The following is a 24,724-nucleotide window of genomic DNA, read 5'->3' on the forward strand; positions in this document are numbered from 1 at the left end:
AGTGGAGCACAACCACACCCCCGGCGAGGCCTCGGCCAGCCGGGAAAGGTGCTCTGGCCTACACGAGTGGAAGCGGAGACTCAGATGAAACTCACACGTGAATCCTGCCGGGCCTCACTGTCCCCATCTCTAAAATGGGCTACACCTCCTCTCTCTTGGCTAGTTCCCTCCCATTTCACGCTAGGCCCCTAGGAAGGGAAATCAGTGCTTAACCGCAGCTTAAAGTCCTTTAGTTTGGCAGCTGTCGCCGCGCCGGGCATGCTCAGTAGCCCGGCCGGCTCGGCAGCAGGAGTAGGAAGCAGCTTTCCGCGCCCGGGCGGCGGACTGCGGGCACTTTGATGAATCACGTGTGCGGAGGCCCTCTTAAAGAGATAGGCACCTACTTTCCCTCCACCCTAAACACCACCCTGAGGGCGGCGGCGGCGGCGACCGTGGTAATTGCAGCCGCTCGGGGGCAGGGCTTGCCCCAGCGCAGAGTAGTGGCAACGGCTTGTCGCGTCGGGAGCCCCGGGGACGTGAACTCGGCAGACCCACTCTCTCCCCCTCGCAGGAGGAGGTGCTGCCGAATCCACGCGGGGCAGCGGGACCGCCCCGAGGGGCTTCCTCAGTGGAGAAGAGGCGGGGTTCCAGGGCACAGGTGACAGGGCCGGAGAAAGATGGAGCAGCCCGGGGCGGCGGCGGCGTCGGGCTCCGGAGGCTGCGGCGAGGAACCCGGTGGGGGCCGAAGCAACAAGCGGAGCGCGGGGAACCGGGCCGCCAACGAAGAGGAAACGAAAAACAAACCTAAATTGGTGAGTGCTCCCGCAGCCCCCGCCGGCCTTGGGGACAGCGAGAGCCCCGGGATCCTCCTGCCGTTGAACACGGGGGGACCCGGGGCCCCCTCCCAAGGGTGACCGCGACCTCGCTGTGCAACTCCGGGAGCCGCTAAAGCAGCGGCCACGCCGAGGCGCGGAGACGGCGTGGGGGCGGAAGAGCACCCCCTTCTCCACTTAACCCCTTTCTCCCTCTTGGCAGCCCGGGAGGCGGTGCGGGAAGGAGAAAGGCCCCACCCCAACTTGGGGAGACCCCGAGTACCGGGTAGGGGCTGTTGTTTGTCTAACTTGTGGGCGCGAACCTTCTTTGCGCGATTCCATTCCCCTCCCACCCTTGTCAATTGCTGGGTTTTTGCCTCTTAAAGCTTAGGGTTCGGGCAGGGGAACCTAGCTCTTTTTTTCAGTCCCACTACTTGGGAGCCCACCCACAGACTTACAACCCCCCCCCCCGCAAAACTACCAGTTAACCAACCGAACAAAAAATCCCCAAAACAACAACAAAAAACACACAACGTAGGCCCCCAGTCTTTCTACTTGACCAGATATCTAAGGAAGAGGCGCCTACATGATTTTTTTCCCCTTGCCTCTCCATGTGCTCTTCCAAGAAACATTTCTTTGGAAGAGTGGGGGGAGCGTGGGAGTTAGAGGCTGGGTGAGGTACCACCAACTGTCGTGTGTGTAATCGTCAGAGTCGTCCAGTACTTCCAGTTAGTTGATTAAGAACGCTCAAAAGCAGTAGGCAGACCGCACAAATCTCCCCGTCCTGAGAGTGTGTGCCCCCGTGGGGAGCAGTCCATTTCCTGCCCCTGACTTCATGTGCAGAGGAATGAAATCTATGGGGCCTGGTATTAGATTGAGAAATACTGGAGTGTCTTCAACTCATCAGTTAAAACGGTTCCTCTTTTTTTTTTTTTTTTCCGCCTTCAGCTTATAGGAAAATGGTTTAATAATAGTGAAACTTAAAAACAGGTCAAATTCTTACCGTATATTGGCCAGACTATTTTTGCCAACCCTGGCAAATATTAGGCAGACGTTTATCAATAAACTTTCTAATTTGGGTGGCAGAGGGGATATGGTTTTCCAGCACAAATTCAGCAAATACTCCTTCTGTCTGAAGGTTCTTCGTTTAGGTCTGGAGCACAAGCCCCATGTTGCATATCTAGTTTTCTGTTTTAACCAGCAACTTGGTTATAATAAGGAAGGAGGCAGTGACGTATAACTATAGCCTTTTCTTAGGGTATCTGGCCATTTGGTATGTACCTGTTGTGCTTCTCTCCCTTGCCTGCTGTTTGCCTTTCAATTATGAACTGTCCAGATTGGAAAACAGTGACCAAAGTGTTATCGTTACAGGAAATATGTAATAGCCTTCCATTATGTGGAAAGGGACATAGTGGGGTAGAATAAAACAACCAGTCTAAATTCTCATTAATTCCACCCTAACTTGAGGCAAATTAAGAATTACTTGATGTGTCCTCTTATCCCCCCCCCCCAGGTATTTACAAGTGAAGGAACTGAGTCACAAGCTCTTTGTGAATTGTCTATACTGGCAGGGGGTTAATGGGATTAATGGGTGCCCCTATTATAAAACTTAGAAAAGTTTTGTGAGTGTATTACCAAAGTTTAATGTATTTAAAAATCCTGATGTTGAAATTTTATCAGTTTGCGGTAAAAGAGTGATCATGTTTCTTTATTTCTTTTTTCTTTTTGGATCCAGTACAAAACTGGTTTAAACAGTGATTAAAAGTTTAAGCAAGGGCCTCCCTGGTGGCGCAGTGGTTGAGAGTCCGCCTGCCGATGCAGGGGATACGGGTTCGTGCCCCGGTCTGGGAGGATCCCATATGCCGCGGAGCGGCTGGGCCCGTGAGCCATGGCCGCTGGGCCTGCGCATCCGGAGCCTGTGCTCCGCAACGGGAGAGGCCACAACAGTGAGAGGCCCGCATACCGCAAAAAGAAAAAAAAAAAAAAAAAAAAAAAAGTTTAAGCAAAAGTAAAAGCGAACTGATAGTTTCCGCAGAGTTTGGTACATCTAGCAAGAGCCTTCCACTTTTAGGATGTATGAGCTCAAGGAAAAGCACTTATCTCTGTCTGTTAGTAACAACACCTTGATTCTATTCTTCCCATCCTTTTGGTCATTTGTCCTGCTTCATCTTTTATGCTTTGACAAGGTAACTAGATAGTTATGAGATGGTATCACTTTCAGTTCCTAGCTAACACTATTTGGTGTTGAGTATAGCTTGATATAGTAGAACAAGTATTTGAATCCAAGAGTTTGTGAATATCAATGGGAACTTGCTTTTGTACTCAAAATAATTTTTGAGCCTTACATGATTTTACAAGCAGATATGTCAGAGTTTATAAACATAAATTTAGGAAGACATTTCAGCACATTTTAAGGCAAGAAAGTTGACCAAATAATAAGACTTGGAAAACTTTTAAAGGAAATGCCTTACTCCTTATTTTGAGTTATCTTATTGAAGTGCTCAACATGTTCTAAGGCCATGTAGAGAGGAGTTCATCTGGGATTCTTAAAATACTACTGGTAAAATAAAGCTTTACCTAGACTAAATTTTATTATTTTGAGTATTATGTTGTTAACCACTGTAGTAGTCCTTAATTGTGTTTGTGTGTGTGTGTAAAGGTGTTGTGGGGGATTGTAAAAGAGAGCCATATGGTAGTAGAAATTATTTGTGTAGGTGATTATGGGGGATAAGGGCTCTTAAACTGAAATCATATGAAAAAATTTGAGTGTATGTAGGTACCTTCAGTTTTCTGGGCCTCATAGTTTTCATCAGTTTCTCAAAGGCATATGTCTCCTATAGAAGAATAAGAGCTTTTGGGTTACCAGAGAGAGAGTAAAGGAAATGCCAGTTGATTCCACTTGAAGAGACTGGGGAGAGGAGGAGGTCACCGACAAGGGAGAAGGGCAATAACACTGACCACATGAGTGGTAGATATTGAAGATACTGCGTCTGGGAGTAAGCGGTTAATTACACACAACTATATAGTATTAGCTAAAATGAAAGTTTTTACTGCATAGAAAATTTAAATTGATAGCTGTGGTATAGTGGATGTGTACAGTATAAGGCTTGTGATTCAGTTGTTTTCATTTAGTTTCTCATTGTTCTGGGAAACTGGAGAAGGAAGGCATGTTTTCTATAGAGAGGAACTACTTTCATTTATATCCTCAACCTTTTGATGGGTATTAGAATTTTTTCAGAGCGACATTTCAGGACTCTTAACGACTTCTGCTTGAGATTAATTAAATCAATTTGACAAAGCTTACTTCCATTTTCTTCATCTGTGCATCCTCATAATGACCCTTTTATTTTGGTTCTTTTTAATGAAGGCAACCTTGTTTTGGACTCATTACAGTTTGGATAATGCCTTAGTAGTAGAGCTTTGTATTTTATGTAACCATCTGGTTAGGCCCAGATTGTAGCATGTCATCAAACAGCATGAATCTTAATTAGTAATTTGATGTCAACCATGGAATGTATTTTGTCAACTCAAGTAGTACAGAGAGCTCTAGAAGTGTCATGAAGGGGACATCCTAAATCCCACGTTTTTAAGGCAGTGACTTAACCATTAGAGAAGCTAGTGTTAAGGTAGAACCAGCAGTCCTCACACACATACCATGGTGTAGAGTGGCTTAACATTCTTTGATGTTTTTGCATTTTGACTTTGTGTTTCTGTATAATTCCTGAAGCCTTTGGTTGCTTAGATAGTAGAGTCACGTTAGTAACTTGAAATAACAGAAGTTGATGTTCTGGTTCTTACATAACTTCCTGAGTATTTGGTTATTTCTTTTTAGTTGGATAAATCATGTTTTGATTTTAATTGATAAAGGCTGTGCACAGTGTGTTCCTGTATGACACAAACACTTACTGAGCACATACTACGTTCTAGGCATTATTCCGAAGATTGGTGATACAAAGTGCCGTTGTCTAGTGAGGGAGACAGGGAAGTTAATTAATGACTATAGAGTGGTGTGATAAGGAACAATGGGAATATGTATTAGCAGGGTGATAATAGAAATGTGGAGAGGCATCTGAATCTAATTGGATGCTTGAGTGTGGTAAGGAAAGGCTTACCATAGTAGGTGACATTTGCACCAAGGCTTGAAGAATAAGGCATTAATTGAAGAAGGGGAGGGAAAGGCACTTAAGGGTGAAAGAACAATGAATACAAAGGTAGAGAGACATGGTAGCATGTCCAGTAAAGAAACTGTGGATAGATGGTAGTGGCTGAAACAAAGGTTCCATATGGTAGACCTGTTAGAAAAGAGACTGAGTCCAGGTCATGATGGGTATTTGTATGCCACGTTAGAGTTTCAGCTTCTTTCTGAAAGCCATACTAAGTCATTGAAGAAATGTTAAGGAGGAGACTGAGCTGATCAGAATTGTGTTTCAGAAAGAAACTTAATACGGTGGAGAATTTCTTGGACAGGGATGCCAGAATGGAGGCAGGAAGACCAGTTAGGAGGAGCAGAATGGCATAAGAGTTTGATGTTTAGGGTTAGAGACCTGGATTCCAATTGCAGTGCATCCACTCATCCATTTCCTAGCTCATCCATTTACTTGGCATATTTCTCTACATCTCAGTTTCCTCCTGCTGATTCGTTGCCTCTCCTTCCTGCTACCCACCTTGAACATCTTCACCAAGTTGGGAAATGTCCGCCATATTTCTCCTTTATAAATCTAACCCGCCTCTCACAGTCCAGCTGGTGCCTCATAATTCTCTCATTCTTCCATCAAACTTCAGCTTACTGAAGGCTCTTCCTTATTCTGAATTCCTATCATGGGTCTGAATGTTATATGCTGATCTCATACCTCCAAAAGATTTTAAAGTGCTTCTGGGCAAGGGTCCTGCTTTATGCCTATTCTTGAAAACCTTGCAGACCAGTGCTGGTGTGCAGAGCTACTCAACAAATGATTATTAGCTGGGAATTCTTTCCCTATAGGCCAGAAATTTTGAGAGTGTAAATTGTTGAAAAGAGGCTTTTTGAAAAAGAAATGTGCCATTTTTTCTCTTAGAATATATGCTCCATCAAATGAACCTCTCTGTGTCCTTTCTCTAATTTTGAAAGTTGAGAAACTTCTTGGCTGGACGATCTCATCCCTTACTGCCTCGTTTGTTTGGTTGGGTTCTTGTGATGTCACAGCCTGAACTTCCATGTGAGGAACCAGTATCAAAAAAAAAAATGGTACAAATGAACGTATTTACAAAACAGAAATAGAGTCAGAGATGTAGAAAACAAACTTATGGTTACCATGGGAGAAAGGGGGAAGTGTGGGAAGGTGGGATAAATTGGGAGATAGAGATTGACATATACAGAGTATTATATATAAAATAGATAACTAATAAGAACCTACTGTATAGCACAGGGAACTCTTCTCAGTACTCTGTAATGACCTATATGGGACAAGAATCTAAAAAAGAGTGGATATAAGTATATGTATAACTGATTCACTTTGCTGTACAGCAGAAACTAACACAACCTTGTAAATCAACTATAAAAATTAAAAAAAAACAACTGATGATGACCGAAGTAACATTTTATTGGTATTAATAGGAGATATCAGATTATTGGCTAAAGAATACTGAATGGAGGACCAAAGGACCTGCGTTCCAGTATTTATTCTATCTTTTAGTTGCTTGTGATCTCTGATGAGCCATTTAATACCAGAGGTTTGAGCCCTTGATTAACATCTGCCAGTCAGCGATAAATGCTTTCCTGATTTGCTTTACAAGATGGTTTAGATAAAACACAGTAATGAATGAGAAAGCATATAGGAAATTCTATATTGCTATGCAAATATAGAGCATTATTGTTAACCCCTTACATTACCTGAATCAAATGTATTGTGGTTGGATAGTTTAATGGCTTTCTTGCAATTTGATAGTTCTAAGATTATTATTGTACGAAGTGCCATAATATGGCTGTGTGGTGATTGATTGCTTATTCTCTCTCCAATTCCATTTGTCCATTTGAAAGATTATACATTCTGTCCTTCTGCTAATAATTCTTTCTGTTTAATGAATACAAGATGTGAGTTTAACTTTTATTTTTCACTCTAATTTTTTTAAAAAAGAATCAGGCTATCCTTTTCTTTCCATGTATCAATTTGAGGCATTTAAAATTTCTGTTAAGAAAGCTTCACTAGATACCTATGACAATTCTGTCTTGTCAGGCAGCTTACTGCTGTTGTACAAATAAGAAAACTGAGTCACTGATGTGTTAAGGAGTCTGACCTAGAGATAAGTTTAAAAGTTCTCAGTTCTCTTGTCAAAGTTAGCTATAGCACTGAGTCATTATGCTTCAGGCACTCTGAAAGTGAAAAATTATTCAATCTCTTTTTTTGTTCCTTTTTGGAACAATTATCATTGTAATCCACCTAGATTTCACTCTGAGTGTCAAGAGCTCTGGCAGTAGCAACATGTCATTGAAGTAAAATTATATTCTTTTCCAACCTGGTCTCAAAGAACACTGTAAATAACAGGATGCTCTGAAAATAGTACATACATAATATATGCTAATTTACATGAATCAGCACATTTGACTAAATAGCACTGGATATCAGTAGCACCATAGGGATGATTATTGAAGACCCAACTTTCTCCTGGTCCTATATTCCATCTGCCATGAAGAAGAGACCAATTCCTTCTGTCAGATTTTGGCTGTTTGATATTTTCTTTTGTCTCATGACTGAAGAAACTAAGATGATGGACAGATGACTTGAAATACAGTTATATACTTGATATCCAAGTGGGCGTCTTGTAGAAGATACTCAAGTGGAAGACAGCTCAAAAATGATGCATGTAAAGGGAGGCTGAGATACATTTTCACGTAGCTATTTATTATGAATGTAGTAGAAAGAAATCAATTCACACTAATTTAAAACTTGTTTACCTGATCAGGCTGAATCCGTTTCAGTCTAAATGATTTAGTTGGGTTGTAGCTTGAACAGACATTCAGCTGAATCCTGATCCTTGCTTGCTTTATGTGAGGTGGCCTGGGGAAAAGGGTATTGGTGCCTTTCTCATGAAATAATGTAGAAAGCAAACTCTTACTTACACAGTAAGATTACACAGTGTAAGCACCACTTACACAGGCTTTGCTTTAATGAAGGTTTTGCTGTATTGCTTTAGCGAGAGTCAGCTACATTGCTACCAGATACAGAACAGCAAATCGGCCTCCAGTCTCTCCGTCTGCTAGGGCTCTATGTCATGGTGCCTAGTGCAAGTGAGAAGTTTCTCAGCTGGCTATTCAGGCAGGCCTAGGTAGGAATCTACGACTTCATTAGGAATGAATGATTTCACAAACGCTATTGATTCAATCACCTGGCAATTCTGGTATTCATCCAAGGGAGAAAAGATTTTGGGTAAAATCCTTAAAAAAAAAAAAAACAAATGCTATTTGTTCTTCTGTGACAGATATCCACATGCTTTTGTAAAGATCTGCTCAAAATTATGAGGAATTTTTCTCTACCTTTAATTTGTTGGTCTTTCCCCTAGCTAAAAGTATCAATAAGAGAGCTAAAATAGAGTTTTCACTTTAGTTATAATATGGGCTAGTTAATAAGGCTTTTTTAATAAAAGGTATGAAAAATTTCAACATACTAAAAAGTAGAGAGGATAGTATAATGAACCACCATTGGGTATTATACCATTAACTATGTATAGTAGTTATTTTGATTTTCAACATTTGCTTCATCCATCCTTTATTTTTTTCCGTGCTAAAGTACTTTAATGCAAATCCCAGATATCATCATTTTACTCCTGCATACTTCAGTGTGCATCTCTATAAAAATTACTGACTTTGTCACATCTTTAAAAATTAACATATTCCTTGGCATCATCTAACACTCAGTTCATAATCAAATATCCCCAGTTGCCTCAAAAAACAGATTTTTAATCTCATGTGTGCCTAATTAATGTACATGTCATCGAGCTCTTTAAACAAATACAGCTTTAAATTAATGGTAAAATGTCGTTCAAAGTTGCTCCACATAAAGTGCTATCATAAAGTATCAGCTCCAGTTAAGTTCACTTGTTTCTTTAATTCTGTAGAACTATCTGGAAAGTTTGACTGTACAAGTGTGGAGAGGCTCCTTAGAACAGCTACTATGTGTTGAGAAAAGAGACCAAATTAAGACTTTTGGCTCCACTCACTAATTGGGTAATCACTCATTCTTCATTTTGCAATTTGTGGAGTGGGGTTATATGCAAGAATTTCCCTCCCAGGGAAATTGTAGACAGTTGGGCAAAGGACTGTCTTCTTGAGCTCTGTCAATAAAGGGTTCATGTAACTCTTTGATACACACACACATATAACTAAGTTTATGTTACTAGCTCTAGTTTCAATTTCCATACACAGGCCAATTTGGTACTTGAAGTGTCTTTGTTTTTTTAGCCTTTTTAATACACTCTAAGTTGCCGCATGTGGATAATTGGGTGAGCAAAGCTTTACAAAGAAGTCTGAACTATTAAGTTTCCTTATTTAGACATTTGTGGGGTTAAAACTGAAAAACCAGGCTACACTAATGAGGTGATAGAGCTGGGGATGGGTAGAGTGGGTAAGTGTGAGAAATCGACTTGGGCAAAAGGCCTACACTCCACACAGATTTACTAAAGAAATTGTGTAACCACTACCTTCCGGACAGCAATTTAGTGCTGTTATTGTGCTGTGCGGCAATAGGCATATAATTTCTTGAGCTTTGCGGACTCAGGTAGCTTTAGGCTGGCAACCCATCTCCACCCTGCAACTTCTAAGCTAACCATTTACTGACCCAATCAGGTGGGAGATTTTTCCTCAAAACAGGAGATGAGTGATCGTTGTTGGGGCTGGACAGGTGGTGTTTTTCATCTTTCGTTTTGGTCGAGGGAGGGACAACTCTGGAGGTGGTGTTTTATGTGCTTCGAGATCAATCACTGATAAAATCTCAAAGGCTTAATAGCATATTATGCTGGCTGAAGCTGCTTAAGGAAGATTCTATGTGGAGAAAGCAAGACCTTGTGTAGACTGCACACTGACATTTTGAACTTAAACGTGTAATCGAGACCAGGGCCGCTGTGTATGGTTGGGCCCCGCTCATGGGTGTGAGACCATAGAGGTCACATCACTTATCAAATCATTTGCCTAGCCACAGGACTGTGACTTCCGGGGACCACTTTTCCTAGTTCACACAGAGGTGTCATACGGGCTAGCTACTGCAGTTAAGACCAGTTGGATTTTATTCTCACACCAGATGAGAAATTCAGCAAGGCACAAAACTTATGTCTCATTTACCACAGGTGTTTTCCATTTGTCATTGATTCGGAAAAAACAGTATAAGCTGTCCATGTATGTACTAGGTTGTCCTAAACCTGCTTGTGAATGATTGCAGCCCTCAAATGTAGAGGGCTGTGTCTTTGAAGATCTAGGCTACAGGTTCAATACGTTGATTACTTTCTCTGACCTAAGGCTCCTCCCTTTCTGCCCTCCTCCTAGTCATTTTCTTGACTTTCTTGTCCCGCAGTGCTTCACATAGTTACAGATTGTACAGGTAAGACTGCATTTTTTTGAAGTTTGTGTCATAACTCCAATTTCTCTTCACTTATATTGCCCACGATTCAAGGCAAGAACTTATGGAAAGTTAAGATGGGTTAAAATAAATTTGGCAGAAACATTTCCTCTAATAATATGCTCTGCAGTCTAATACCTTGTATTACAAAATCAATGTGTTCCAGAAGAGTCAGTGTGTACACAGAACGTTTGTGAGTAGAAATAATCTTTTCTTGGGCTGACCTCACAGCTTGTTTTTCATTGGCAGTGCATTAGCTTGCATTCCCCCCCCCCTTTGGTTGAGTAGCTAATGGTCTTTAAACAAGCTATTAAAGGGAAGAATAATTTTACAATGCAAAAAAATAAAAGTGTCCTGGATTTTATCCATGCTGGTGGTTTGGCTTTTCATGTATTTGTTTTACTAAAGCAGGGCTAACTCATGTTTTCTGATCTCTAAATTCTCAGGCTTGCTGCATATATCCTATGCTTGCTTCATCAGACCGTTTTCAGATGGTCTTGTGAATTTCTGAGAGATCCAAATCCTCCACTTTTATATAAGCCGAGTAGGTCTGAGACCAAATACGAAGCTTTAAGTGGCCATATCTCTGTATAAAATGGAATTGAGGCATTAGCTATACCTTAAAGTAGGAATTGTGCAGGGCTCCATGCTCTTTCTACCAGCTCTGTTGTAGCTAATTGTGGATCAAAATGTTACATTACAAACCCCTGCTTTCAACCCTCCCTTTAAGTAATCTATTATCACTTGCATGTTTCCAACCCTGAAGATCATCACCATCATTTTCACTTGTTTCTGCGAATATTATTAATGGTGTATCCTATGGCATTACAAAATCAGCAGTAACATACAGAAGGGTGGCCAATGGATAGGAAATCAATGACTGAATGTGAAAGATTTATTTAAAAGCATTTCCTATCTACACCTGTCATCAACCATGTTGCCATAAACTAGTAGAAACTTCATTTTGATCTTAGTACCACCGCTTCGTGTTTTCAAGGTGCATCTTATTTTATAGAATCATGCTATACAGAGTTGAAATAAGCTAAATAGGATATCTAACTGATCCTATTAAGTTGTATTTTTTTAAGAGTTTCTGGCAATTTAAAAAGTTTATATAGAGAGTAAGCTAACTACTTCTTAAAATGTAATGCTGGGCAAGTCATTTATCTCTTTTCTCTCTGGGTGTCAGTTTATTCTGTAAAATAAGGGAGTTGAAATAAAGTCTTCAAGGTTCTATTCAGTTCTGACATTCTGGGAGTCAAAGGTTGTTGAGAGCTGTAATGAATCTGCCCTAACATAAATACATGACATCTGGGTTCTAGTTAGAAGAAAAGTTGGCAGTCATGAAAGATGACTGTTTAAGGCTGAATGCTAAGGGTGAAAATACAAGTTAACTTTACTGTCCTGTTTCTGGAGTCTGAGTTAGCCTAGTTCAGTGAAGGTAACGTCAACATGGTTTTAACCATGCATTGTGTGCAGGGCCCTGCTGGCTCTCCTCTGGGTCATCCTCATCCTTGGGTGGTAGCCTTGGTTCACTGACCAAGTGCAGTACTCAAGCCTGCCCAGAGCTGATTCTCAGTAACCAGTAAGATCATACGTGCCAGTTGTTACCCTAAGTACCTTGCATGTATTGGGTTGGCTAAAAAGTGCCTTCAGTTTTTAAGTAAAAATAAAAGACACATTTTTCATTTTTACCAAGAACTTTATTGAACAACATATTCATGCTTTTGTTCCACTACTTTCTGCCATTTTTCAGGCAACTTCATAATTCCATCTTCCCAAAACTTTTTATCTTTTTGAGCAGAGAACTGTTCCAGGCGCTTTTTTTTTTTTTTATTTTTTTATTTTTTTGTGGTCAGGCTCCGGACTTGCAGGCTCAGCGGCCATGGCTCACGGGCCTAGCTGCTCCGCGGCATGTGGGATCTTCCCGGACCGGGGCACGAACCCGTGTCCCCTGCTTCGGCAGGCGGACTCTCAACCACTGTGCCACCAGGGAAGCCCCCAGGCGCCTTTTACAGTCTTCCAGGGAACTGAATTTTTTTTCCCTTAAGAGAATTCTGTAAAGAATGAAATAAATGGAAATCCGAAGGTACAACGTCTGGTGAATAAGGCGGATGAATCAGAACTTCCCAGCCAAGCTGTAACAGTTTTTGCCTGGTCATCAAAGAAACATGCGGTCTGGCGTTACCCTGATGGACGATTATGCGTTTTCTGATGGATGATTATGCGTTTTCTTTTGACTAATTCTGGACGCTTTTCGTCAAGTGCTGCTTTCAGTTGGTCTAATTGGGAGCAGTACTTGTTCTAATTAATTGTTTGGTTTTCTGGAAGGAGCTCATTAATTGAGGACTCCCTTCCAATCCCACCATATACACGTCACCTTCTTTGGATGAAGACCGGCCTTTGGTGTGGTTGGTGGTGGTTCATTTCTCTTGCCCCATGATCTCTTCCATTCCACGTTATTGTACAGTCTCCACTTTCCATCGCCCGTCACAATTTGTTTTAAAAACAGAACGTTTTCATTACGTTTAAGTAGAGAATTGCATGAGGAAATACGGTCAAGGAGGTTTTTTTTCCTTAACTTCTGTGGAACCCAAACATCAAAGCTATTCACATAACCAAGCTGGTGCAAATGATTTTCACTGCCTGATTTGGATATTTTGAGTATGATGGCTATCTCCCGCGTGGTATAACGTTGATTGTTCTCAATGTCTCGATTTGATCACTATCAACTTCAACTGGTCTACCTGACCATGGAGCATTGTCCAGTGAGAAATCTCCAGAACGAAACTTCGCAAACCACTTTTGACATGTTCGATCATTCACAGCACCTTCTCCATACACTGCATAAATGTTTTTTTGCATTTCGGTTGTGTTTTTATCTTTCTTGAAATAATAAAGCATAATATGCTGAAAACGTTGCTTTTTTTCTTCCATCTTTAATACTAAAATGGCTACACAAAAATTCACCAATTTTATTAAATCTTTTTTTTTAAATGCATGCTGATATGACAGCTGTCACGTACAATCTAAATTATTTTGAATGAAGTTAAAGACAACTAAGTGCCATCTTATAGGAAAAACCGAATGAACCTTTTGGCCAACCCAATAATTGTCAAGAACCGTGCAGGGTCTGGGGTTTTATCCTGCTTACCCATCTGTTGCAATTTCCCGGATGATTACAGAGGACTCAAGACTCCCAGGTCAGCGACAAAAGATGTTTTTTTATTCATTACAAAACCAGTAACCAGAATGTCAGCATGACATGCTGGTTCACTACAGTCCTAAGTCCCATGAGGTAGCCCAGGACGGATGCCTACCCAGGCAGTCAGTTGCATTACAGGAGAGGAACACTGAGCTTGGTGGACTTCCCACTTTTTTTTTTTTTTTTTTTTCGGTACGTGGACCTCTCACTGTTGTGGCCTCTCCCATTGCGGAGCACAGGCTCCGGACGCGCAGGCTCAGTGGCCATGGCTCACGGGCCCAGCGGCTCCGCGTCATGTGGGATCCTCCCAGACCAGGGCATCGAACCCATGTCCTCTGCATCGGCAGGCGAACTCTAAACCACTGCACCACCAGGGAAGCCCAACTTCCCACTTTTATGGTAAGCAGAAGCAAGCCTGCTCTTTGTCTGGGGAGGATTGATATTAGTACCTCATCATCTCGGTCACTTGCTACAAACACAACCTTGGGAAGTGGCCTGGCTGAAGTGTTGTCGGGCCTTTCAGCCTTGGCAAACCCAGCAAGAATGTGCAGGGATGCTTGGGTATTGATGGCGGATATCCTCCCCCCATCAACAGTAATTCATTTGATCCTCACAACAGTTATTTTGTAGGTGTGGAGAAAAGGCTCAGAGCCAATCAGTAACTTGCCTGAGGATATGTAGTGGTGAATTTGGAATTCAAGACCAGTGTGCCTATAAAAATCCATGTTTTTAACCAAGATTTTGCATATATTGCCTAAGACCGTAAAGTTCAGAGTAGCTCTAAATTGACCTGAAGACCTAATGGTTTTCTAGACTGGTGATTGTTGGACCTGCTCTAGATTTGCACTATGCTTATGTCTAATTTAGAAGGGAGAGTTCAGGGTCCTTCCATTTTAGTGCAACTGATAATCAAAAGTTAAGATTCTTTGAATCACTGCCATGAAATAGTGGGTCAGATATGTGACCACTTATTAGGAAAGAGCTGTGAGGATGAAAGTGATGAGGCTGTGGATTTTAAGGATGCATGGATGTAATTCTTAAAAATACCAGTCTGGCTTCTATCAAATAATGTCATGTTCAACATAAGGCCTACTGTACTTTACTACTGTTGAATATTCCATATGATTCTCTCTCTATCTTTCTCTCTTTTTTTTTTCCTTTGGTCTTTTTTTTTGTTAGCCATGAAGAGAGTAGTTTCTGAACTGGTTACTTTACAAGCCATCCTGCCTGCTTCATCTTGTAGTTTCTATCTCTCCTTCCCTCCCCACTCTCCTTCTGTTTGTGAAATTCTGTGTGAAGTAAAACTGCTTTGGAAAAGCTAATGCTATCTCCTATTATACAAGTACACGACATGCATTGTTTCTTGTTGAGGGGAGTGCCAAGAACCACCTACCTTCTCCTGCTGCTTCCTTCTCCTTCCTGCTTTGCCTAAATATTGGCTGCTAAAAAAGTGTGGCATATTCAGCCAAGTGCTATCTTTTTTAATTAGGCTGCTCAAACTGTTGTGACAAACTATTTTTGCGTTAACATGTTGACAAGTAATAGAGTCCTAAACTATGGGCTTAGGTGCCAAGTGATATGGAAGTTCATAATGTGATTTGTGGTCTAGTTCCTCAGCCTTAACCATCATTCCTCTCCAAAGGAAAAGGGAACCTTCAAACAAAATGTGATTAGTAAAATAGATCATGAATACACCAGTATATGCCTGGAATCAGGCTATTTCACACTTATGATCACTAATCTTAATGAGCTGAAATTTCTAGGTTGGTTCTTTTCATGGAACTATGTACCATCAGTATGTACCATAGAACTATGTACCATTCTTTTCATACAACTATGTACGAACTAGGAGGTAAAGGCTGTCTTAAGCTCACATGATGACATAAACATAACTGGGGCAGCAGATAATTAAGCAGACTGAGTATTTAAACAAATTTTGTTTTTCAAATATCCATCCTATCTCTTCTTACAAATTCTTGTTTCTTCCAAATATGGTAGTGGTTGCTGATGTCCTTCTTTGGTTTTTGACCTCATCTAACACAAAGAGCTTTGTGTTTTGGACGAATATTTAAGGAAGGATGTAGCATTCCTCTGTCCCCCAAAGTAGGTTCTTTTTCTTTACACCGGTGGTTCTCAGTGAGGTACAGTTTTACCTCCCAGGGGACACTCGGTAATTTTTGATTGTCAAATGTCCAGACATTTTTGATTGTCACAAATAGGGGAGGAGGATGCTGCTGGTATCTAGTGAATAGAGGCCAGGGATGCTCCTGAACATTCTATAGTGTGCAAGACAGCCCCCCATGACAAAGAATTATCCTACCCAAAATGTCAATAGTGCCAAGGATGAGAAACCCTGCTGTGGAACCTATGACTTTTTGTTTACCTAGCCTGAAAAATGCTTGTGGCTCCTTAGCTATTCTTTACACTTCGTTCTGTCCTTTCCTCTGTATTGAGACACGGGGCCAGATCTTCAAGGAAGATGTCTTCAAGGAAGCATCGTTTATTTCATTGACTCCCACCAATTTTATTTTCATTTCTTTCCTTTCCATTACTGGATATCTGCTGGGCTGGAGTGTTTATAACTTTGTAGCTGTAAACGATGCCTCTTATCGTTTATCTCATTTCCAACCTCTAAGAAAAATACTCATTCTCATCCCAATGCATTTAAAAGGCTGTTTTTCCATCTGCTGATTCCTTGATACCTCAACAACTTTTGACACTGGTCACTTTTAAGTCATCATCTATACGGATTTTAGATTCCACGGTCCAGTCTTCTCTGGCAGCTTCTGCCTCTGAATCGGTTGACTGCCAAAAGTAACAGCTTTCCTTGCCTCCCACCTCAAAAATTTTTCTGCTCTTTTCCACGTCCAGTTGCAGGCAATCATATGCCTCTTCCAGTGCTACCTGAATGCAGTTGATGCCAAGCCTTTCTAGCTATTCTGACTCTCAGTTCAATACTAGGTCGTTGTGTGCTGGAAGACGTCTCCTAACTATGGTGCGCTGCTACTAAAAACAGCATATAATTGTTGATTCATTTATCTGAGACCCATCTGAAACCTGAAATACTTTATGGCAGTGGTTTTAATATTCTTCCTCTTTGCAGGGAAAATAAAAATTAACTTGACACCCCTACCCCTTTAACAGACAGACAGACAGACACACACACACACACACACACACACGGTATTTATTAAGCTTACTTACTTACTCACAATGAAGTTTACTCTTGCCTCACTTACCACCAGACTGTATTACTATAATATTAGTCACTGACTGACCTTTACGGTTTCTGTTCCATTTGCGATCAAGGCTAACTTCCCTGTTTCACCAGTGAAAGTCAGTGACTACTTCTCACCCAACTCATCAGGACCAGGCTTATGTTCATATTTAGGGTTACTGTTAAGTTACCTAGTTTTATCTTCTTATCTTCCTTTTTATGTTTGCACATTTATTTAAGTGAAGCCATTAGCTCTGTTGGTCCATCTGCCTGAGATGACCTCTTAACCTTTTTTTTTTCTCTTCACAGTGAATCTACGTACTTTCCTTCCATTTTTTTCATAAATTCTTAAAATCTTAATTGCCTGATTGAAAGTGTTATGGTCAACTTCTTCCCCTTCAACTTGCAATTTCCCATAGAGAACCAGTTCTTTCTGCAACATGCGTGGCCGTGTTCACGGTTGTGCTCATTATAAATGGATGTTACGGTGTATGACCATTCCACACATCAAATCCTCATTACGTATGAGGCACCATACTGAGGGGATAAACACAACTACACATAGGTCTTACTCTTGAGGAGCTTGTGGCCTAGCGAGAAAAGAGGTACAAGTGAGTCTCAAGTAGTAAGTCCTATGATGCACAGGTGTGGGCATAGTGCTCTTGGGAATGTCACATACTGAGCCTGGCAGGGAAGAGAGAGACTTGGCAGAGGCCATACTGGAATCTGAGTCCTGGAGAATTAAGAATAGTTTGGTAAGTTTAAAAGGGAGGACGTTCTCAATAGAGGGATCATCATGTACAGACGTTTAGAGTTATGGAAAAGCAGTTTTGTTTTTTTTTTTATTTTTAAGAGTCGTTGATTTGAAAATGTTAAGATCTGGGAGGGAAGGAAGGCTGTGACAACTTGCTTTGTAACCCAATATGGATGATCATATGACGCATTTTTTCACCAACTCTGTAAGTGAGGTGGAGAGAGGGAACTAACATTCACTGAGCACCTACAGCGTTCCAGGCATTGTTTTGGGAGCTTTACATTACCACCTGACTTAATTTTTATCCTAAATATATATGGGAAGTATAGTTATTTCCCACATTTTACAAAGAAGGGAAATGAGTCTCAGAGGTTAATTCTGATTCCAAAATACACGCTCTTTTATGATAGCATGCTGCCTTCTCAGAAGTAACAGATTGTATTTAAAATTTAGAAATGAACTATATTCTACTTTATGAAAATCAACTTCATATTTTGTATTTTTATATTTTATTTTTCCTCCTATCACAAACCTTACTAAGAGTCTAATAAATGTATCTTAACACATTTCTTCATTGTTAGACTAAATTAGCTGAGAAAGAATAGAGCTTGAGGACCTGGCTGGGAGTTGTCCACAGACATCTAATTTAGAGCTGAATATGGTTTGTTTTACCACTGAGGATTTGGGCAGGCTACTCAGGTGGAAAAGTTCTAGCTCTGAAATTCTTGTTCAAGGCTTAATCTAATTTAATAAGTGTTTCGGAGAAACCCACCCCAGGACTGTGCTAAGCTTTATTAAGGTACTAAAATCAATAGTCGTGGCCTGCTAGGAACACAGACCTAGGGTGGCGGGGTTGGGGTGGGGGATGTGGTAACTGCTACTGCACAGGCAAAACGCGCTGAGAATGTACTGCCGACTTCGTGGAAAGGTTGGCAATAGAAGAGAGTCTTAAAGTACAGGGAGTCCTTCTTAAACAAACAATGGTGGAAAGTGAAGAGGGGGCATTCCCTGTAGTGAGAACAGTACGTACCACTGCCAGGAAGCTAAGGAGTTTGGGCAAGTTTGAGGCCTTAAGAGTTTTAGGCCAGGGAGACCCAGTTGTGCAAGTGAGAGTGGTGGGCAGGGAGAGAGCCGCTCCATCACAGTGAGGCCAGATGCTTCTCTAAACAGTTTGGACCCCATTTTGTAACCCTGGAAGAGTATCTAAGCAGGGGAGTGAGGTGATAGGCCTTACAATCAGACCTTCCTTTAGACTTTTTATAATTCAAAGTATCATGAAGTCTAAAATCTTTTGTCAAGACTCCATGGTAATTGGCCTGTTTGTAGTATAAATAGAAAGGCATCTATTAATTCTGATACCTTTTGGCATGCTTTTATTTGACAGCTTTGAACTAGTGAAATTAAACATGTACCGTAAATAGGGCACTTTGATAACTTACTGTTTTGTAGCGACCTAATTGGCCCTCGCTCCCACCTTCTTCTGTAGATCAGTGCCCCTAAGTATACAGTGTTTTGTTTTTGTTTGCTTTTTTGTTTTTGTTTGTTTTTGTTTTGTTTTTTGCAAATTGATACTGCTGTAAAGGTCAGGTAACTTACATATAATGCTGCTGCTGTCATACTGATGTGTTCTGTTCTGGGCTGAATTACAGTCCCCAGAATAATCCCACAGAAGATGCAAGATTTATGATGCACAAAACTAGGTAAAATTACCCTCACTGAAGTCTTGTCATGATTTGGTTGTTTATTTCTATTTTCACTTATGAATCTCCTAGGACAGTGTAAGAAGAGATGTGTTGCTCCCAACTATGGCAAAGTCATCTAAGGGCTATAATTTGAACTCAAGTCCCCTACTTAGGATAATTCACTTAAACAGGTGAGCTTTGTATTAAAAGACACTGTCAACTTAGTTTTATTACTACAGCTTTTAAAGCTTTTATTACTACAGAGGCCCAACTAAATTTGAGATAAGAGCCAGAGGAATGGAAATTTGTCTATATGCAAAGGATTTCACATACCCAGGATATCAAAGTATGTGTTAATCTGTGTTCAAATCTAGATTTTGCACAAAACTTGTTTTGTAACATGTGACTGAAATAGTATCTATTATCATTGTTTTTATTAATTGTTATGTTGATTTGAACATAAAATTTTAAAAATATGTATAGGGTTTTGAGGTTTAGCTGCTCCCTTAAAAGTAAAAGTAAACTCTCTTTCTGTTATATACGTAACTGTTATTCAGTGTTTTCATTTAGTTGAGGGTAAAGCTATCGATACTTAGGCCAAAATGGAATGTTTTGTGGTTATTTTCTCTTTCTTGAGTTTAGAGATGTTACCTAGCATTTGTTTTACTGAAAGCAAGTGATTATTTTTTGTGCAGTGGTTTGTAGCTATAGAAACAGAACATTATTTTGCAAGGTATAGGCTGGGAAATTTTTCAAGCTCCTTGTTGCATTACAAAATTATTCTAAAAAGACATCGGTCTGTAGGACATGAATCATCCTTTGCTAGACAACTTTCTCAAGAGAGATTTGTGGTTCTTGCAGAATCCCTTTTGAGCCTCGAAGTGCGAAGAGTATTACTACCAAAGCTGAGGACAAGAATTCTCTGAGTTATAAATACATGGCCGTATGAAAGGCGCTTGAGCAGGGGCTCCCCTGGTACGTGAGAGCCAAAAATATTGCCTGGCTTTTTGCCTCCCCTTCCCAGTGATGTTGCCTTGGGACTTGGTGACCCAATCCTGAGTAGGAATTAAGTCTCTGTTTTCTTTCTTTCTCAGTGACCTCCATAAATGTGGTAGTGCTGGAAACAATTTACTTCTCAAGTCTCTCTCCCACTCGCCCTACCATCTGACTTTATTGCCTAAATGTAGGGGCTGATGAGAGGCCTGAACTTTTTCCTTTGCTACTTGCCCCTCCCCACTCCTTGCCTAATAGTGGGGGATGTATTTTCCCTTAGACATTATTCCCTTATTTGATAAATATCGTAGTGCAGTTCAGTTTCCTAATATTCTATTTAATGCTGAAAGACATAGAGTTGTGAAATAGAGGTGCTTGTTATCAAGGGTCTTACAATATTATAAGGAGAATATAACTTGTATACATGTCAGTATTTGATTAGTGCCATATGAATGACTGGGATTTAGAGACAGGAAAGATTAATAATTTGGGTTGAAATACACTAGGAACTGACTCACTAGGTACTTCTTCCTCCCTCCCCCCACATTCCTCATGGGGAAAATGCATTCAGAATTCAAAACAGATCCCGCATGCCACGTGGTGCAGCCAAAAAAAAAAAAGTTATAATAAAAACCAAATAAAACTTTTAAAGTTGATTTCTTTAGTAAACAAAATGTTCCTGATATTTTTAGAAGACCACTTTATATTCTAATGCTAATTATAACCATTGCCATACTATTAATGAGAGATGCCCAGTACATTGAAATAAGTAATTTCTTGATAAGTCTAACTGGTTTCATATGTTACTTGAAAATGTGTTTATGAACGAGCACTATTGTTCAAAGTTGAAACAGGTATGATGCTAAGTTGTATTTCCCTGGGACAGCAAATGAGAATATTTAAGGTATTTTAAATGCATTAGAAATACAGTTTCCATTCTTCTATTCTTCTCATTCCCTCTAATCCTGTAGATTCCCTTTCATATAGATTTGTGAAAAAAGTGATTTTAGGACCACTTGCCTGAAGGCCACCAGAAAAGCTTGCTAAAAAACATAGATTCTGGAGCCCCAGTGAACCAACCGAATGAGAATCCTTTTGGTGTGGGCCCTGCGAATCTGCACTGATAAGCTGCCCAGATGATTCTGTACCCTAAAGTTGGAGAACCAATAATCTCATGCACAGTTTGCAAAATGGCAGCCCTGCAAGTCACATCCGGCCCACAGATTTGTTTAGTTTGGCTTGCAGTCTTGGCAGTATGGTTTTGAAAATTTGATTTCTTTGCCAGCTCTTAAAAATTGGGATTTTACACATTTAAATCCAAATTTCTGGCTTCCCTTGAAACATCAGTGTAATTTTGTAATACTGAACCCATGTTCCCATGTGGCTGTCAGCAGTCCACTGTACCCATTTGAATGGGCCAGGTATTCCGAGATTAACCACAGTCCACCCTTACCACATTTCATCCTGGGGTCTAGTGTTAGGTGACATTTACTTTCCTACGGTTGAGCTGCATCACCCAGTTATATCCCCTGCTTAGAATCCGTATGCATTTGAGTTTTTGACTCTGAATCCAAAAGTTAAAAAATAGTGAGGAAAAATGTTTGGAAAGAGGTGAGATTGGAGGCTGGGAGACCAGAGGATTTATTACAGTAGTAGAGATAAGAAATGAACTGCTGAACTAGGACAGGGGTAAGACTGGTGGAGAAAAGGAGGAAGTTTAGTTATGTAGAAGCTGCCAACCTTGGTGACTGACTGAATTGCGGTAGGATCTGGAAGGGAAAAGGAAGAACAGGCATGGTGGAGTAGGGAGAGAAGGAAGTAGGTGGGAAGATGAGTTTGGTTTTGGACACAGTTACTTTAGGTGATTGTGGGACATCGTTGCTAGGTACTGAGGTATAGCTTGTTAGGGAGCAGAGACCCTCCCTACTGTGTTAGAGGAGAGGATGACTCTGAGAGGAGCATATAAAAATGTCCTGGATCTATGTGTTTTGATTGAAAAAGCATATTAAAATATCTGCCTGCTTTCCTAATGCAAGCTGAAAAAAAAATCTACAAAATTGTGACTAGCGGGAATAGACAGAAAATAGCAAATCGTCACCTTAACCTAACCCCGGAGGAGGCACTGAACAAAGAATCCCTTGGCAGAGGTGTATCCAAGTCCCTTGAGTGTGAGAGATTTTTATCTAAAGCATCAAAGGTTAGCAAAGGTTGACACATTGCTGTAGCATATCAAGATGACACAGTGATTTAGTGACAACCACTGCTTTCCTGCAAATGGTAACTTTCCTTGATCTCTTCTACATTTTTAGTTTTGCTTTGTGAGTATTCGTTAGTACTGTGGACACTAGGAACACGCTGTATTCCAAAGAGTGTTTGTAAGACATTTTTTCTTTTTTTATATCTCTGAAAACATTGTTTCTTTGGGAACATGTTATGTAGGGAGGTTAGGTTCCCAGGGTAGCTCCCCCTTTTCAAATCTGACTTAATGTACATTTCACATGACCTGTTTTATTAATAGTATGAGTCTGGACTCTGGGAGCAGTCATGTACCATATAGTGTAGGAACAATGATCCTTCCTGTCTCTTTTCTAGGTACCGGGCTGACCCTTGGCAATATTTTGAAATTAGTGAATTTTATCTTTGGGATTCCCCAAGTCCCTTTGTGTACCCCTTTTCTATACAGTGGTGCCCCTCACTTCAGATGACACCCCTCCTTCTGTGATCCCCCCTCCAAGATCTTCCATGTTCCTTAGTATTCCAAAATTCATTACCCCTTCTTGCTAAACTCCTCATTTCTGTCGTATAGCTTCTCTCTCCTAAGTATCAGAACGAACTAAGTTATGCTAAAATCATTTCTGCTGGTGCAATGTTATTGTTATTTTTAAAAGACGGTTGTTAACAAAAATTAATTGCTCGGTAAAATATCCAGCAGGTAGCACAGGAAAGTGAATAAAGTTAGTTAATGAAAGAATGTTTTAGGGGAGTGGTTCGTTATATCAGCAGCCCTGATTTAATATTTTCACTTGGGAATAATTGCCTCTAAGCTCTTTCTCCTTTTGAGAAAGAAGTCTTGCCTCTTCACTTATGAGCCTATCTCTCTCAGAGCTTCTCTGTATTCATGACTGCTTCCATGAGAGAAGCAGAGAGGCTTGTGGAGTTGAGGGTAGGTAAACAGGGCCAGAAGAGTGACTCTTCTAAGTTTGAGACTGCTTATACGACCTTTTGAGTGAAGGGTATATTCCAAGATGGCTTAATATAAGCAGCAATTAACTAATAAAAAATCGTTTCATATTTCTTACCCACAAATGGTGAAATGCAATTTCTAAGCTCAGACAATTTGATTATTGAGGCAAATGATGGATAGTATTAAAAGCATTGGTTTCTAATAATTTATAAACTACCTTCTGTTCTTACCTGTTGAGTTGTATGCTTACCAAAGAGTCGCTTTGTTCACAAACCTATACTGCCAGCTGTAATTGCTATTTTAATTATATGCTTTACTTAAACATCATGAAATTGATGAACTGTGTGAGAAAAAAGAGATACTCCTATGAAAATTAAGTAGAGTGTTTTGCATGAGTTAATAAAGCAGCTGAAAAGATCGCCCATTGTATTAAACACAGAAAGTCTACTTTCAGAGGCAACTGAAAGTCTAGGGAAAAATTTAAAAAAATCTAAAAGGATTCCTGTGGCTTTGCAGGTATCTTTAAGTTCTCTCTTCTAAAGAAAATGCAAATAGTAGGGAATGCATTGAGGGTGTGGTTTATGAAAGGAAAACTGCTCTGAACTCTCGCTAAGGAGCCTATATTAAAAGAAAAGGCCTTCGTTCTACATCAGAAGATTAATGAATGAGGTGTATTTCATGTTGTAAGTTACAATAAAACGTTGAAGATAATTTTTACTTTTAATGATTCCTCACTTTAATCAACTTTTAAAAAGTAACCACCCACTGGACCTTATCATGTCTGTACAATACTATACAGTAAAGGCTCATTTTCCATGCTCTGAAATGAAATTCTAGTTAGCATGTCACTTCTTTGTCATTACTGGGCATAGTGAGGGACCAACATGCCTTCAAATTGCTTATTGAATGACCATGGTAGTCAAGCAGATTGTATTCTCATTTTTCAAAATTGACTGATCACAAATTAATTTATTATAACTTCCTTTCCATGAGAGATGAAGGCATTTATTTTTTTTTCTCCCATTTTTTTTTATTAGTTTCTGCTTTATAACAAAGTGAATCAGTCATACATATACATCTGTTCCCACATCCCTTCCCTCATGCATCTCCCTCCCTCCCACCCTCCCCATCCCACCCCTCCAGGCGGTGAAAAAGCACCGAGCTGATCTCCCTGTGCTATGCGACTGCTTCCCACTATCTATCTACCTTACGTTTGGTAGTGTATATATGTGCATGCCTCTCTTTCGCTTTGTCACAGCTTACCCTTCCCCCTCCCCATATCCTCAAGTACATTCTCAAGTAGGTCTGTGTCTT

At 40.4% G+C, this 24,724-nt stretch overlaps 1 protein-coding gene across 4 annotated transcripts in view; it reads left to right on the plus strand.

Annotated features, from left to right (window-relative positions):
- The first annotated feature begins 341 nt into the window (after positions 1–341).
- Positions 342–24,724, plus strand: part of DIAPH2 (diaphanous related formin 2) — an 886,034-nt gene continuing 861,651 nt past the window's right edge. For 2 of the 4 annotated variants that reach the window (XM_082609568.1, XM_082609566.1), the window contains exon 1: positions 342–791. In XM_082609568.1, the coding sequence (XP_082465694.1) occupies positions 657–791 (135 nt within the window). In that variant the 5' untranslated portion in view covers positions 342–656. The remainder of the gene's footprint in view (positions 792–24,724) is intronic. The other 2 variants (XM_082609565.1, XM_082609567.1) reach the window with 1 other exon arrangement.

Source organism: Mesoplodon mirus (genome assembly GCF_964341445.2).
Source record: "Mesoplodon mirus genome assembly, chromosome: X".
Lineage (NCBI taxonomy): Eukaryota > Metazoa > Chordata > Mammalia > Artiodactyla > Ziphiidae > Mesoplodon > Mesoplodon mirus.